At 36.2% G+C, this 17,350-nt stretch overlaps 1 protein-coding gene across 10 annotated transcripts in view; it reads left to right on the forward strand.

The window, feature by feature from the left end:
• Positions 1 to 17,350, forward strand: part of stxbp5l (syntaxin binding protein 5L) — a 172,277-nt gene that overhangs the window by 128,551 nt on the left and 26,376 nt on the right. For 6 of the 10 annotated variants that reach the window (XM_059499928.1, XM_059499933.1, XM_059499930.1 and 3 more), the window contains exons 13-20: positions 117 to 184; positions 1,699 to 1,739; positions 2,917 to 3,134; positions 3,481 to 3,647; positions 3,809 to 3,934; positions 5,431 to 5,582; positions 8,952 to 9,020; positions 10,128 to 10,193. In XM_059499928.1, the coding sequence (XP_059355911.1) occupies positions 117 to 184; positions 1,699 to 1,739; positions 2,917 to 3,134; positions 3,481 to 3,647; positions 3,809 to 3,934; positions 5,431 to 5,582; positions 8,952 to 9,020; positions 10,128 to 10,193 (907 nt within the window). The remainder of the gene's footprint in view (positions 1 to 116; positions 185 to 1,698; positions 1,740 to 2,916; positions 3,135 to 3,480; positions 3,648 to 3,808; positions 3,935 to 5,430; positions 5,583 to 8,951; positions 9,021 to 10,127; positions 10,194 to 17,350) is intronic. The other 4 variants (XM_059499931.1, XM_059499935.1, XM_059499932.1 and 1 more) reach the window with 1 other exon arrangement.

A 17,350-nucleotide genomic window follows, 5' to 3' on the forward strand; every position in this document is an offset into this window, starting at 1 on the left:
CAATGACCCAAATTGCAGCCTTCCATTTGAAGTGCTTAGTGAAATGTATGATCTAATTTGCTCGGCAGTTGAGTGTTATAGAAACATATTTTATGTGTTTATGTTTTTGTGTTTAGGAGTGGCCGCTCAGAGGTGGCACATGGACGGTGGGTTCACAGACATACCCAGAGATAATCATCACAGGGTAAGTTGTAAGTTGTTGTATTAAAAAAAACACTTCAGGTTTATGTTCAAGTTTAGAGTTTTTGAAAGAGGTTCAAAAGGTCAAAAAGAGTAAATTAAAACAATCATACTGTGTAGTTTTATTACACTTTTAAGTAACTGTTTTCTATGTCAATATATTTTTAAACGTAATTTGTTCCTGAAATGGCAAAGTTAATTTTTAGGCCATTATTTTAATTGTAATATCACACGATCATTACGAATTAATTTTAATATACTGATTTGCTTTTCTTTTTTTTTTTCTTTTTTTTCTGTAAAACTTGCTATTTTGTTCATGATTCTTTAATGAATAGAAAATTCAGAAGAACTGTATTTATTAGAGATTCTGATAGTGTGTATAGCATTTAACAAAACATGTTCAAATAATTTTCTGTTTATTTCATATTATATTTACATGAGTTTGGTTACTAGGCATTGGAAGAATTTTTTTTTTTTTTGCATTTCCCATAAGCATCAAGTTGATTAAAATGTGTGCTTTTTTGTCTGAAACTGAATATGTGGATGGCTCTGCCACTTGGATGCTTGTGCATTTATCACATTGTCGCTCACAGCAGTATTGACAGGTACATGGAAAAATATTGGGAGTAAAAACTGAATGTCACATTTGTTGCCAAATCTCCAGTGAATGATTTTTAGATATAATACAATAATAGGTGTTTCTATAAATATGGTCACCTTTGACCATGACGACTTTTACAAAATAAACTCTTTTATACTAACTTTTAAACTTAATTTCAACACTTTCTCTAATGTATCTACTGTACTAACAATGTCCAACATACAAGCATCCAAGACAGATTTTTGTCATGAATATTACAGTATCATTTATACCATGTCATATGATGTTGTTATGATGTCATTTGTTTATGTAATCTAAAGGCTTCTTATGAAAATTAGTAAAATGCATCTTACAGTATATGTTAAATTAGTAGAACTAAATTAGCAAAACAATGTGCTTGCTTTTCTTGCACCTTAATTTTGAAAGCATTAAGTTTATCTTGAACTTCAGTTGCTTTAGAAGGGTTGTTGCGCAGGTAAAACAAATGAAAAAAAAAAAACCCAACAACACGGCCTACACAAGGTGGCGCTTCCTACCTAAAATACTTTCACGCCCCTGCCTCAATAAAGTGAAACTTTCCACCCACATGTGGAGGTCATTTATAGTATTTTTATTTGCTTGAAAACTCTGGATTGATTTTTTTTTTTTGTTCCGAAGCATGCATTGATTCCGTTTGTTTTCACTTGAAGTCAATGATGTCTAAAATGTCCCCTTCTGCTTGACTCTCATTGGTAAATGTATCGCACTTCTCCGCTTTAATTCAATCGCGCTATTGACCCTGCGTGTTGTTCTCTCTGCCTCTTTTGCCCTCCCGTTTCCATAGCTGTCATTGCTTGCTTTCTCTTAAGTGGTTTAGCACACACACTCATTGGCTCATACGATCGCTCTTTCTCCTTCCTCTTTGTTGTCCCCCTCAGACATGCAGACGGATCAATAAAGTTTTGGGATGCCACGGCGAGTAAGTGTTTTTGCTTTGACAAGCAGGTTCCCTCCTTTCAGCCTCATGCTGTTTCCGTCTCAATTTGTTTTCTTACTGCTGCCTTTATTTAGAAGAACCACCCCCCATTATGCTTTTACATATGATTCCTCATTTCATTCTTTACAACTATAACCAAACAATATATGACCAAAATGGACAACCAAATACAAAATATGTGTTGGTTTCACAACCATGGGCATTACTTAAAGGAATATTCCAGGTTCAGTGCAAGTTATGTTCAGCCGACAGCATGTGTGGCATAATGCTGATAATCAATTCACAAAGGCACATGCCTTTGGTGTGAGAGACCCGGGTTCAAATCCACTGTGCGACATCAATGTGTCCCTGAGCAAGACACTTAACCCCTAGTTGCTCCAGAGGCATGCAACCTCTGACATATATAGCAATTGTAAGTCGCTTTGGATGAAAGCGTCAGATAAATGTAAATGGGGCCAATTATGGAGAATTTGAAATTAGAAATGTGAAGTTTATAATTTTATTGAAATATTAACATGAATTCTTGTGTTAAAACATTGTATTCTGCATGACATCAAAACCTGAAACTATTTACTTTGTTAGCACTGGTGTTAAGGCGAACAATTAATCTGTGCAAGTTAATCTATGAAAAAAAAAGTTATTTTTTTTTGTCATTTTAATCAAAATCTTTTTTTTTTGAACATTAATTACTCACTCTCATATCGTTCCAAACCTGTAAGACCTTTGTTCATCTTCGGGACACAAATTAAGATATTTTTGATGAAATCTGGGAGCTTTCTGATCCTGCATATACAGCAACGCAACTGACACGTTCAAGGCCCAGAAAGGTAGTAAGGACATTGTTAAAATGGTCCATGTGACATCTATGGTTCAAATGTAATTTTATGAAGCTAAGAGAATATTTTTTGTGCACATAGTAAAAATAAATAAATAAATTACATCTTCATTCAACAAATTATTTTCTTCCATATCTTTTTTTTTTTTTCTTAAAGTAGACACTAATCTTTATGGTAGCCATCATTATGCTACTATTAAGTGCTTTTGGTTAAGCATAACTTGTACTAAACAAAAAAATATGTCCTTTAAAGTACTGTTTCTGTTTAATCACCATTCATTATGTAATAAGATGTGATGTGGTGATAACCTCCATCTCTGTCAGTCACACTGCAGATGTTGTATAAGCTCAAGACGTCAAAGGTGTTTGAGAAGCCTAAGAGTGGAGATGTGGGACGCAGCGCTGAGCTTGTGGAGGAAGACCCCTACGCCATTCAGATGATCAACTGGTGCCCGCAGAGCCGTATCTTTTGTGTAGTCGGCATCAGCGCCCACGTCATCCTGTACCGCTTCAGCAAACATGACGCCAACACCGCCATCACGGTGAGTGTGCTCTTAAAGTGATAGTTTACCCAAAAAATGCAATCAACATTTCTTACTTGCATGTTTTTCCAAACCTTTATGGCATTCTGTGTAACACAAAATAAGATATTTTAAAGAATGTTTTGTCCATACAATAAAGGTCAGTGGGGTCCAAAACAACATGTTATGCCACTGACTTTTATTGAATGGACAAAAAAAAAAAAAAAAAAAAAAAAAAATTGTCTTTTGTGTTCAGCAGAAAGAAACTAATTTTGAGTGAACTGTGCAAATTAAGGTGAACCTTTAAGAGTTTGTGTACATGCTATAGATTTGATGGATTAACTTTGTGTTGCATTTGTGTGTGTAGTCCCTAGAAGTGCGACTTCAGTGTGAGATGGAGGATGTCATCTCTCCGTCGGATACAGAGAACACTCCATGTTTTTCGGACCCCAGTGGTCTCTCACCTCAACCTCAGCCTCCAAGTCCCCGCAGCCACACGCCAGACAGTGTGCGGGACAGCATCCCTCGCCTCAAGTGAGACTATGCAACATTGCTCAGTGTTTATGTTTTCCTATGTAGGACTTGATAAGATTAACTTGCTTTCTAGATAATTCTACATAGAAAGTATTAGATCAATAAAGTGTAACAGTCAAAATAGATTCAACATATACTGAATCTGAATACTGTCGTCACAGGGTTAAAGATCGTACGATCCGAATGCCTCCTGGGTACCAGGCGGAGCTGGTGGTTCAGTTATTATGGGTCGATGGAGAACCACCACAACAAATCACCAGCTTGGATTTAAACTCTGCATACGGACTGTAAGTGGCCCTACCTCTTTTAAGTCATCTATTTTATTCAGCCAATAGAATCCTTACTTTTTCCTGTAATTTAATATTCAGTTTTCCATTTTGCCTTGAAAATGAATACTGTAGTATTTTACGAGATAATGACTTGGACTTTACTATGGTATATGAGTGTGGGGCAGCACTTAAGTATAGTGACCAATTCTCACTTTTAACTAGTTGCTTATTAGCATGCCTATTATTAACATATTGGCTGTTTAAAGCACACATTCTGCATGACCATATTCTACATCCCTGAAACTAAACTTTACAAGTACCTTAATAATTATTAATAAGCAGCAAATTAGGAGTTTATTGAGGCAAAAGTTGCAGTTAATGGTTTATTAATGGAAATAATTGGACATTAACATCAAGTGTAACTGAGTATGGTAATCAAACATCAGTGCTACCATGTTTAATGTAATTTGTCATCATAAAAACTCCAGACTCATGTGTCCAGCTGTTATTCCAGCTTGCAGGGTCTTTGATTTTGATTAAAGTGATAAAACTCTAATTATAATTTGGCCTTCTTTTGAATCTTTCACTTGTTGTCATCCTGTTTTGATTCAGTCACAACCACGTGCAATCATAATCACTAAAGCATTATTACGAGAAAAGGTTGCCATGGTGATGTCTGGCTACAGTGGTCAGAAAGATTTTGAATTCCTTTGAATTCATTCCAGCAGATTTAATGTCATACAGTCCATATTTGTGTATGCATGTCTTGTGAATAGTTTGTTAATGACTGGACCCACGGTGCGGGATTTACCAGTAATTAAGTGAACATTTTAAAATCAGTCTCATTTTACACACCCCTTGTAGAACCTGTTGGATGTTTAGCATTTTAGACAACATATATTATAGTTATGTGTTTGTTTGGTCAGTAATAATGTAAAGACATTTTTATAACATTTTAAAAAAATATTATAATTTTGTATAATAACTAAAATATGTTAAATAACTATTTCCAGTAATATATTTTAAAGTTTAATTTGATCCAGTGCTAAGATGGTTCTGAAGCCAGATGAGAAGCAATGCTTCATGCTGCACTTCTCGTCCGGTCTGCCTCGTCTCGTCTCGTCAATCTTTACATTGTTCTGAGCTGTTGTTAGGTGACGCAGACAGCGTCCTATACGTTGTCCTATCTGTTTTGTCAAACATTCCATTTGGCCAGTGCTAAGAATAAATAAATAATAATACAAAATAAATAAATAAATGCTATTTATTTGTACTATCCCACTTTAAAAATACAAACAAAAATAATAAAAGAATAATATAAACATTGTAAAGATTCTTCAAGGGAAATGTAAACTGAGCAAAGCTGTATGATACATTCAAATATCATATCATATTTAGACATAGCTGTGATCGTTAGAAATATTGTTAGTCATAACTGGACTTTATGATGGGTTTTTGTATATCTAATATGAAACATAGTTGTGTATGCTCAGTGAGTGTGTGTGTTTGTGCAGGTTGGCTCTTGGTAACTGCAATGGTTTGGCAGTGGTGGACTACCTGCAGAAAACCATTCTGCTGTGTATGAACACACTGGAGCTTTACGGATCCGCAGACCCTTTCCAGCGACTAACACGCTCTCCTCGCAAAAACCGTCAGTCCACATCAGGTACACATGCACTATGTGTCTCGTAATCCCACAAATGTTCAAATACAGTGTGTTTCTTTGTAACAAAGCTGTAAAATAAATTTCAACTATGAACACACGTCACTGGCATGCATCTACAAACATGTTCAGCACTTCATTTCATCAAAACCAAACTTTGCAAATCTTACTTCTGTCCTTACCTGTCTCTTGTCCATTTAACACACACATACACACACAGTCCCTCTCTTTAACTGCATGGGACAGACTGCATTCCCGGTTGCCTCTCTGCATGTCGTCTGTTGTATCTCTGTTGCTGTTGGTCTTTGCCTGAGCACAACACGTAACAGAGAACACAACGTAACCTGCCATACGGACTCGCTGTTACTAATCCAGCACAGATCTCGCTCCACCTGCCCTCCTCTCAGGGGCGCCTCCAAGGGGTGGCCAGGGGTGGCCACGGCCACCATTGTATAAACTCTGGCCACCCCTGTGGCCACCCCTAGGATGATTTGCAGTGGGTACTATTAATTTAAATGCAGAATGTAAATTCACAATAGTTTAAGAAGTGAAAAAAGGTTTGCAAGGTTTGAAAAAAGATTGCAGATTGGTGCCACCAGAGTAGCTGCCCTTCAACCCTCCCCCCCCCCCCGTCCAATCAAAACACAGAGTGTGCATGTACATGTGATGTTCTAGACTAGTGCTCATAATCATTTATAGTGCATTCTTTCACTGAAAATTTAGAATTATCAAATTTGTCAATATATGGGACAGAACATTTATAGATCTATATAATTTCATATAGGTACTATCACACAAAGAGTGACGTTTTTCTCCAAAAGTCAGCATAATTACAAATGTGATATTGATTTTATACAACAGTTCAATAAAAACAAGAAGTTAATATCAAGAGACTTACCTTTTAGACAACATATTCCCTCACTCAAAAATCATTCCAAACACAGCCACTGTTTTGAGCAACATGATAGTGTTTCGTTCCTGAATGAATCAACCGTTTAAATGATTCGGTTCTACTGCAATCTATTGTAACAGTGACTCGCTGCCACCTACTGGCGGTTTTAATTTCACATTTAAGGTACCTTATCATTTTTTTAATAATTTCAAACATCAGTTTTCAATGTTTTACATTTAAAATATCAAAACACAATTTATTCATCTGTAACTGCAGGTTAAAGTATTCCATGTCCCACAGAGCTGTATTAAACAGTGTGTAAAAACATCTAAATGGCACTTCAGATGCAGCTTCTGTTTTCTCTGCATTGCAAATATAAATTTAGTTGATACTGATTGCATTTGATTGGTAACAGCCCAAATGCAAGTATTTGACCTAAAAGATGGTGCACAATTTTAGAAAAAAAAAGCTTAAAAAAAAGGTAAAAAAAAATACCAGAAATCACAGATATTGTTTTATTTCAATATTACAAAACTTATTATTATTCTTTTCCCTAAGATTTACTGTGGCCTCATCTGGCCACCCCTATTAAAATTTTCTGGGGGCGCCACTGCCTCCTCTCTCCTCCTACCCTGACTGCTCACACACATACACACTCAAACAGACCATCCAGAGAAAGAAGATGTCATAAGTGAAAGCTGAAGATGAATATCTGTTTTCATAGAGCTTAATCAAAAGGAAGCTGTGGGGAGGCGACCATACTGGCTCCTCACTTCAAAGTTGACGCTCTCCCTCCTCTTGTTCAGGCAGCTGTATCTTTAGAAACCAAGAGGCTTTGAGCCGACATGGAGATGCAGAGGTGGGCAGAAAGGTCGTTCGGTGCGGTCGAAGAGTGATTTTGATCCGTAGCTTATGTAAGCTCTCAAAAAAGAGAGAGAATGTCTTAACGCTCACCCACACACTCAGGCCAGTGTGTATAAAGAGACTGTTTTGTACTCTCTCTCTGTTTTCCAATCCGATGAAAGGAGCGGAAGTCCCACTCAGTTTTTATTCTATCATTGATTACATTCTTTAGTCATTCTCTATATATATGGTGGGATCCGAAAGTCTGAGACCACTGGTCAAAATGTTTCTATTTTGAAATTTTGAATGCAGTTTATTAATATTATTATATTGTCAGTACAATCAAAAAAAAAATTATTAAGTGCATCCCCATTTTTTTTAAAGTGCACACAGCAATTTTCACTCATTAAAATGTAATTGTACTTTGTATTTTAATAGTAATTTTATATGATATATTTTGTTATCTTATACTCACACAGACTACATATATCTAATTAAAATTCAGTGAAAATAGTAATATTGCAAATTATTATTACAGTTTAAAAATAAGTTTTCTTTTTAAATATATTTACAATATAATTAATTTGTGTGATTTATCTATTCTGATTTGCTGCTCAAGAACCATTTTAATGTTGAAAAGTATTCTTTCAGAATTTTTGATGAATATAATTTTTAAGCATTTATTTAAGATAAATTTATTTGTTATTAAATGTGATGCCATCAATCAATCAATGACCCGAAACTTTTGAATGGTAGTGTTAATATCTTTAAATTGATGTACACCTACATGAGTTAAAGACCTATCAGTGGCCAATAAATGATTGGACCCTTTTGGTTTGTGATGTAAATTAATCATGGATGATTGAGAATTGGTCATAAAAGGCTTATTTGATTATGGACAAAACAATATATAAAAATAGTGCAGAGAGTATTTGTGTTTTGCTATAAAAATACTTTGTTTATCTCCAGGTTTGAAATAAATTTAGAAACCAACAGCTTCAGTCTGGTCTGAGACTTTTGGACCCCACTGTATCAGCAGTGCTGCATTTTGCATTGTGTGTGCAGCGACATAATAAAACTAAAATGCTTACTTTACAATCAACAAAATGCAACATTGTGATGCAGCAACTTCCAGTAGGTACAAAAACAGCAAAGCTCATGTGATCCGCCTGCTGTCAGACACTCACCCTCAGTTTAGACAGGGGATCCATCCGCAAAACGAATCCAAAATACTAATACATACTTATGCATAAATGCATCTTCACATATACATTTAAAGATAGACACTGAAAAGAGAAGTCATTTCTATTTATGTTAATATTTTTGTTTGTTTGTACAATTTCTGTGCCACTTTCCGTGGTGGCTGTTAACCTTGAAAGAATTTTCCTTATGTTTAGTTCTGTTTTCTGCCTTATATTGTTGTTTTTGGTAGAAGTAAAAAAAGCAAAAGGTTAGGATTCATTTTCCTATTTTCATTCCTTCGTTTTCTCCCTCAGTACACTGGGTCTTGCTCAGATTGCGGTCACATGCGTTTTGTCACTCTGAGCCTATTTTGTTCTTCTCTCCTCCTCTTTTCCTCCCTCGCTCCATGTCTCCTCTCATGGGTGGCGGTGATGGGGCATGGGGCGCTGTTGCAGACTTTTGCATGCGCGGCCTGTCTAACTTTTATTCCGATTCAAAGAAACGGATCCGTACTTCCTACCAGAGTAAGTCATGTCTCCAGTGAAACACAGATAGGGGCAACATAACAGCAAGGAGGCAAAGCACAGACAATGGGATGTCATTTATCAAAATGTGTTATTTTGAGGAAGTTTACAATAGGTAGATTTATCATACCATATTAAATTCAATGCAGCGTTATTTATAGTAATTCAATTAATTGTTACAGGATATTACATATTCTGAATTTGCGTACATCAAAACATCCAGTTACAACCTTTGATTGTCTCCTTGCTCAGTGTTTTATTGATTTGTGCCAAAGGTTTGTGTAATGAACCAATCACAAATGACCACGTTCTCACACTGTGTAAAAAAAAAAAGACATGACATGACATTACATGACTTTTCCATAAAAAAAGAAAGAATAGAATCCCTTTGAATAGGGAAAAAAAGTCAATATAAAAATACTAATTTAAGTTACAATCATTGTACAGTAAGTGACTAGTGAATTTATATGCAGTAGAACTTTTTTGTGTGTCCAATAATCATAATGGCCAAAAAAATAAAATAAAATAAATAAAAAATAAAATACTCTGCCAAAATAATTAATCTATTTGTGAAAATGAGGCTTTCACTGCACTCATGTATATGACCATATAAAGTTATAGCTATTATTTAACAAAAAAAATTGCTAACCATGTACTTTGCAGATATACTTTAGTTCATACATACACTTTCAAAATGATGATATTTCTGCAGTGCAGGCCTCATCATGTTTTTACCATCATGCCTTGAGTAACCTCGATGCGGTTTTTGTCTTTCCTGCATGCACAAACATGCATGGAATTGTTGTTGGTATTGTTACACATGCTTGATTCTGGAGTTAATATACACAACAGCTCATATTCACAACTGACCGAACAACCACGTCATGGCCTTAAATATACCATATACACCTAGTTAAAAGTTTAAACACTCTCTTATTAAGATGTCTATACATCTTCCTTGCATCGCTCCAGTATCATGATAGTGTCTCAGACCACAATGTTTGTCCTGGTGATATGATGCATGCAAATGTGTTTGGTGGTCATGGAACCCGATGATTATTGTCATCTTCTTCCTCTTACTATGCCTTCCATGTTCCTCCATGGCAGGCCTTACGGAGCTTTCTGATAATCAGGTGTCTTTGGACCCAGAGAGGAGCAAGTCACCCACCTCAGGTATCATCTATGATAATCTCACCACCTCTGATAATCAAGCATACGTCTATACTTCTATTTTTGACAGCCATACCCATGCTTGACCACACCCACTTAATATAGCCACACCCTATCATGATCAAGCCTATCTCAAATAGCAGTATCACCTTTGATAATCACACCTACTCCTAGTTCTGATAACCATACCCTTGTCCAGCCATACCTATAATGATTCCAGTATAACCACACCCATCTCTAATAGACACACCCTACAGGAAACAGTAGTTCCATTACTATTCAAATTGCGCAAACTGAAATATAAAATTGAAAATATGCCACAAAAATATGTCTAAAACTCATATATATTAAAAGTTGAAAAGGGAATACATCTCAGAACTTCAATGGAATCTGCAATGGTATTTTTATCAACATTTATAAAATATTGCAAAAGTTTTGCGCAATTCTGTAATGGAAATGCACCTAATGATGTGTGTGTGTGGGGTGGGGGGGGGGTGGTTAAAAACCTGTTTGATGACAGTCATTATTTTTGAAATTCCACTTGTGGTGAAAAAGTCACACATTTCAGATTTAATGACAAAAACGTCTTAATACCGACACTCACAAAAACCTTCAAGCCTTCATTAAACCAGCAGTTTTCATCTTTTTCTTTTCTGTCCTCTTCTGAGTTTCCCCACAGCACAGGTATTCAGTCCCTGGAGGCTTTTTCTTCTGCTCTTTTACCCCCAATGTCTTTGTTTCTTCTTTCTTCTTTAAATACATCATAACCTGTGTAGAATTTTTAGGAGGATATGATTATGTTTACAGAGCTCTACTCATTGTTTGCATCGCCTCAGTGGGATGAACATGATGACAACTACAGCGCTTGTCCTTGAGGATCTAAATAGAGCTCTTAATTTAGAAGAATTCTTCCAGTAAAGCTTTGATTTCCCAGGGGGAAAAATATTGTATTGTGACTTTTTTAAGTTATTATTGTTTGAAATATCAGAGGCACATTTTGTGTGGTGTCTTCAGAATACAAAATTTGCTGTCTGTTTTTCTCTTTCTCAATTCACTCTTATGTCTCAGTGCAGTTGAAGCCTCTGCTTGTTTTCCCAGTTCCCAGCTCAGCAGGCATCCTGAAAGATGCAAGTCGCTTGGGAAGATGAGCTGAGCTGTAGCCTGACATTAGTAGTTTGAGAGGAAGAAAGGAAAATTGAGATTCACTTCTGAAATGTGGCTGTGTATCAAGCATTTGAAGGAATAATTCACCAAAAAATGAAAAATAGCAAACCTATATCAATTGATTTCTTCTGTGGAATACAGAAAAGTTGATTTATATAAGAATGCTTGTTTTCATACAACAGTGACAGAATTGTCAATTCTGGGTAAACAGTTCCTTTAAGATCTCAAGTCTGTAGTGAAGCACAGGAGTCACATGTGTGTGATTTTCTCTAGAATGTTCTGTGGTAAAGAACTGGCTGTCAGAACAGTATCCTTTGTGTGTTTTCTTTGGGATTTGTTGTGTTGGCTTCAGGCTGCTGAGTAATTCAGATGTGATTTTGTGGAAGCAGCTATTATGACAGGAGTCGGGAAATGGCCTTCTACGATTGGCTGGGGAATTCAGCCAAAAATTGGACTGAGATTCTGGGCATCAGCCACTGAAACATAAAAAGAAATTTTGAAGGACTATAGAGAAAATATAAATAATGATGAGGAAGGGGAATACTAATACATTATTTGTTTGTGTTTACTGTATTTATTTCATTGCACTCATGTTTGAGTGAATGATGCATGTGACATGCATCACTTTTCCCTCCCTACATCTCGAATATTGTAATTAATAGGATTCTGCCTTGATGGTAAGACTTTTTGGAATGTAATGGCAGACTTCATTGGTTTGTTAAAGCTATTTTCATTTTAAGTATCCTACATTTAAATTATATTTTCATACTTTTTTTTTTACATAATCTGGCACAATGACAGCTGATTGGAAAATATGCACAATAATGTAAATTGTGTGTGTTATATACTAGTTAAGAAGAATAAATGTTTTGCCCTTCAATTATATTTTTCATGATATTTGTATTATTAACACATTATTTTGTGACACCACTGTGTCAGTTCTGCAAAAACACACACACACACACACACACACACACACAACCTTTTAAAAAAAAAAGTAAAAGAAAAAAATATATATATACAATTATAATGATAATAATTAAACATAAAATAAATTTCCCCATTAAAAATGTATTTTTATAAAAATTGTATTTATTTATTTATTTATCTATTTATTTATGTATTTATTTATTTATTTTTGTGGTGGAATCACACCATTAAAGGCGGGCGTACACGGTGTGAATTCGGATGGTCGGAAGATCGTATGTCCACGCACACTGCACGAGTGAGTTTATCTGAAAATCGTACGGACGAGATGATATACGACACGATATTACAACCTGCGAATTCCAGAAGCAATCGCACAAAGTTGATAGACGCGTTCGACTTGAAACACCGCTGCTCGCACAGAAGGTATGACATTAAAGTACCGCGAGAGCGCTAAGAGAGCACACATATCCAATGCATTCGAATCGCTCTCGCGGTACTTTGATGCCATACAGGTGATGTCATTCTGTGCAGCGCTGCTTCAAGTCGAACGCGCCTAATATAACTGCTCTCCCTCTCCCATAACTGCATATACAATATTGATACAAGCCGTGACTGTTTCCTACACGTACATGTTATTTTTCAGCAATAGGAAACCGGGACGTTTGGTCACCCTGTGTGTGTGTGTGTGTTCTTGTAGGTTTATAAATATCTGAAATAGGTATTACAATGTAAACATGGTTTGTGAGGACAATTTCTGTGCCCTCGTAAACCAAATGGCTTTAAAAAAATACTATACGGTGTTTAATAGAAATTTTAAACATGCATTTTCCGTAATGGATAGAGGTAGTGTATGGGGATATACAGTATAGAATACCGTTACGTCTATGGAGAGTCCCTGTAAACTACATAATGCGTGTGTGAGAGAGAGCGCGCGTGAGAGAGAGAGAACTAAAAAGCATGGTACACGTTGCTAGAAACATCATACAGCGCTCGCTGTTCCTGTCAGACTTCAGCGAGTTTATCCTCCTGGTCAATAGTCCACATTCGCCGTGGCGCTGCCCTGTTCGTGTTTCTTCTTCTGTGGTTTTCCTAGTTCGTGATTGGTCAACTTCAGATAAATCAACAAATCGGCTCGTTCAACTGCACACATGCCACGAATTCAAACCGATAGCTCACAAACTTTTTAGACATGTTTAAAAATGATCGGGAGGTCGGGAAGTGCTCGTAAGCCACTCTGCTCGGCTCGTAATTCATCGCAAATGATACGAGCTGCGACCATACGAGCATACGCGATTTCCAAACGATTGAAAAAATCGCATGCGAACTCGTACGACAGAAAAAATCGCACCGTGTACGCCCGCCTTAAGGTACTGGTAATATTACACAGATTCAAACTATATTGATTTTATTATTATTTAACTTTGTGTAGATCATAGTTTGTAATAATAATAATAATAATAATAATAATAATAATAATAATAATAGTAGTGCCTTACCACAGATGAAAATATGATATTTGCATATGACTCTGTTTGTTGTGCTACATTCACAGAAGAAAAAAAAAAACATTTAACCTTGAGATGATGGAAATTGGCTGCATTAAATAAATGTTTGATGGCACTGTTGTTATTTGACCTTTTTTATTTGTTAATACTTCAATTTCAGCTTTTGAAGGTAGCATTAAGCCAGAATAGATAAATAATGAATGGACTCTTCCTGTGCTCACCTCAGGTGACATAAAATGACACTCTGCTTTAGCTGCTAATGTATTTACTTGATCTGAAAAAGGTTGATTTTTGCATCATCATCTCGTCAGTATCATCTCTGACCTCAAGCACACCTCTCTGATTTTCAGTCTGCCCTGCTCTCCATCAAGTCCAGCAATTGGGCTGCAGTCCACTTTGAAGTTCTCATAAGTGTTATATCTCTCTATCTAGTTGACTAGTTGTTGCTGTTTGTTGTTTGTGCGGTTGTTGTTTTTGTCAGCAGGGTGAGGTGGGTTGCTGAGACCCTGTTGATTGTGGCACATTGCCAGGTGGTTAATAAACTGAAATGTCAGCCATCGACTGTGACCAGCAAAGATATTTTTAGAAAAAGATTATTCTGGAATGAAAGGGAGAAATGGGAGCAAAAGAAAGTGGATGTGAAAGGACAGAAAGCGGTAATTTGTTTTCCAATTTCTGATGAGCTTATTGTACTTGTCTAACCTGCAGAGATGAGTGTGCATTAAACCCCTTCTGCAGCACAAAAGCTTTACTTAATGTGTCATATCATCATGAAATATTCAAAACATCTCCTGATAAAAGATTACTTTTGTGGTAACATTTTCAGTCTAAGCCCTTATATTACAGTATTCTCGAATTTGGTAGTCTGTTTCCAGCTCTTCATTAGCTGGTCTAATTTGGTCACTCAGGGTGGTTAAGCTGTTTTTTTTTTCTCTTTTTTATACAGGTTAGCTAGAAGTTAGCTATCAGGGGCGCCCCCAAGGGGCCAAGGCCACCCCTGTATAAACTCTGGCCACCCCTAGGATTATTTACAGTGGGTCCTATTAATTTAAATGCAGAATGTAAATTCACAATAGTTTAAGAAGTGAAAAAAAGTAAAGCACCTGCTGCAGCCACAGTTTTGCGTCTCTGAGCAACATTAAAGTGTTTCGTTCCTGAATGAATCAACCGTTTAAATGATTCGGTTCAATCGCAATGACTCACTTATTAACAGTGACTCGCTGCCACCTATTGGCGGTTTTAATTTCACATTTAATGGAACCTTCTCATTTTTTAAATAATTTCAAACATCAGTTTTCAATGTTTTATCTTTAAAATATCAAAACATTATTTATTCATTTGTAACTGCATGTTAAAGTATTCCATGTTCCACGGAGCTACATTAAACAGTGTGTAAAAACATCTAAATGGCACTTCAGATGCAGCTTCTGTTTTATCTGCATTGCAAAGATCAATTTTGTTGATACTGATTGCAATTTTTCTTGGTAACAGCCCAAATGCAAGTATCTGACCTAAAATATGGTGCACACTTTTAGAAAGAATGGTGTAAAGGTAAAAAAAAAAAAAAAAAAAAAAATCAGGTGTCAGCACAATTACAAAAATAAGATATCAGCACAATAACAGCAAAATAGTGTAATTATCGTTATCGATAAAATCCTAGAACTCACAGAGATATAACTTTTTGTCTATATTGCAAACCCTTAATTTTTTTTTCTTTATTTTAATGTGCCACCCCCAAAATTTACTGTGGCCTCATTTGGCCACCCCTGTTAACATTTTCTGGGGGCGCCACTGTTAGCTATATGTTCCAAACCACAGCTACTAAATTGTTAAAAAAGAATAATAATAATAATAAATAAAAAAAAACAGAGAGCTGGCCGAAAATTACCTGTACATTTTACAGTGTCACTTAAGCTTGATTGCTGCAGTAGATAAATTACACAGAAATTACATTTTGGGAAATAATGTTACAAATGTTTTAAATATAAAGTAAAAACCAAAGTGAAACAAACATTCAAACATGTAGGGTTAATAATGTTTTTTAAAGAATCTCTTAAAGGGTTAGTTCACCCAACATTGAAAATTAGGCTGCATTTTACTCACCCCCGAGGCATCCTAGGTGTAATTGACTTTTTTCTTTCAGACGAATCCAGTCGGAGTTATATAAAACATTGTCTTTGATCTTTCAAGCTCTATCATTGCAGTCAGTGGGTGATGCATTGCTTCAGTACAAAAGATGTGAAATAAAAAGTGCCCTTCCATGAAAAAAAACCTGCTGATTTCGATATAAGCCAAGAGGAGACTGGTTTGCCTTTGCTAAAATAAGGAACCTTTGGGATTCCTTTGGGATCTTTTTAGGATTCTTTGATAGAAAATTTGATCAGTTTAATGCACCATTGTTGAGTAAAAAATTTGATTTCTTGCCATAGTAATAATAATAATAATAAATGACCTTCTATGGCGTTTATATTTTGCCTTTTTTAGACTGGAAAGAGCACTTAATTTGCTTTTCATTAAAAATATATAATAACACTTTTTTAGATACCAGATGTGCTGTCACCTTTTACTTTTATCTGTTATCCCGTAAAGTCAATGTAATGTAAGCTGATGCAGCAGCACAGATGGGTGAAACAATGTGGGCAGTCCTGAGCTCATATCGGCATAAAATGCTAAAAAATAAGAAAAAAAAAAAAAAACATAAGAAAAAAGCTGTATTTAAATGAGAGCATAAATAAGCTTTTGGACAAAAGGGCAGATGGTTCCAGAAAAGACTGAGGAAGGCCATTATTGTTAAAGCAGAATAACCAGGAGTCCTCTGATACACTTGTTATTCTCTCACAACGCTGTTCTCTCATCTTTACCCTCAGCAGTCTGGCATCAATTCACACAGCAATCATGATTTTTACTGTCAGGTCGACACCTGCAGTGATTTGTGAGTCTTATGAATTCATCCTGTCTAACGAGGTTAAAAGCACAACCATTTCTAGGGTTTACAAAGAATGGTGTGAAAAGGGAAAAACATACAGTATGTTGCAGTCCTGTGGGCGAAAATGCCTTGTTGATGCTAGAGGTCAGAGTAGAATGGGCTGACTGATTCAAGCTGATAGAAGAGCAACTTTGACTGACATAACTACTCGTTACAACCGAGGTATGCAGCAAAGTATTTGTGAAGCCACAACACACACAACCTTGAGGCGGATGGGCTACAACAGCAGAAGACCCCACCGGGTACCACTCATCTCCACCACAAATAGGAAAAAGAGGCTTCAATTTGCACGAGCTCACCAAAATTGGACAGTTGAAGACTGGAAAAATGTTGCCTGGTCTGATGAGTCTTGATTTCTGTTGAGATATTCAGATGGTAGAGTCAGAATTTGGTGTAAACAGAATGAGAACATGGATCCATCATGTCTTGTTACCACAGTGCAGGCTGGTGGTGTAATGGTGTGGGAGATGTTTTCTTGGCACACTTTAGGCCCCTTAGTGCCAATTGGGCATCATTTAAATGCCACGGCCTACCTGAGCATTGTCCAGCAGGATAATGCACCATGTCACAAAGCT

The sequence above is a fragment of the Carassius carassius genome, chromosome 19 (genome assembly GCF_963082965.1).
Source record: "Carassius carassius chromosome 19, fCarCar2.1, whole genome shotgun sequence".
Taxonomy (NCBI): Eukaryota; Metazoa; Chordata; class Actinopteri; order Cypriniformes; family Cyprinidae; genus Carassius; species Carassius carassius.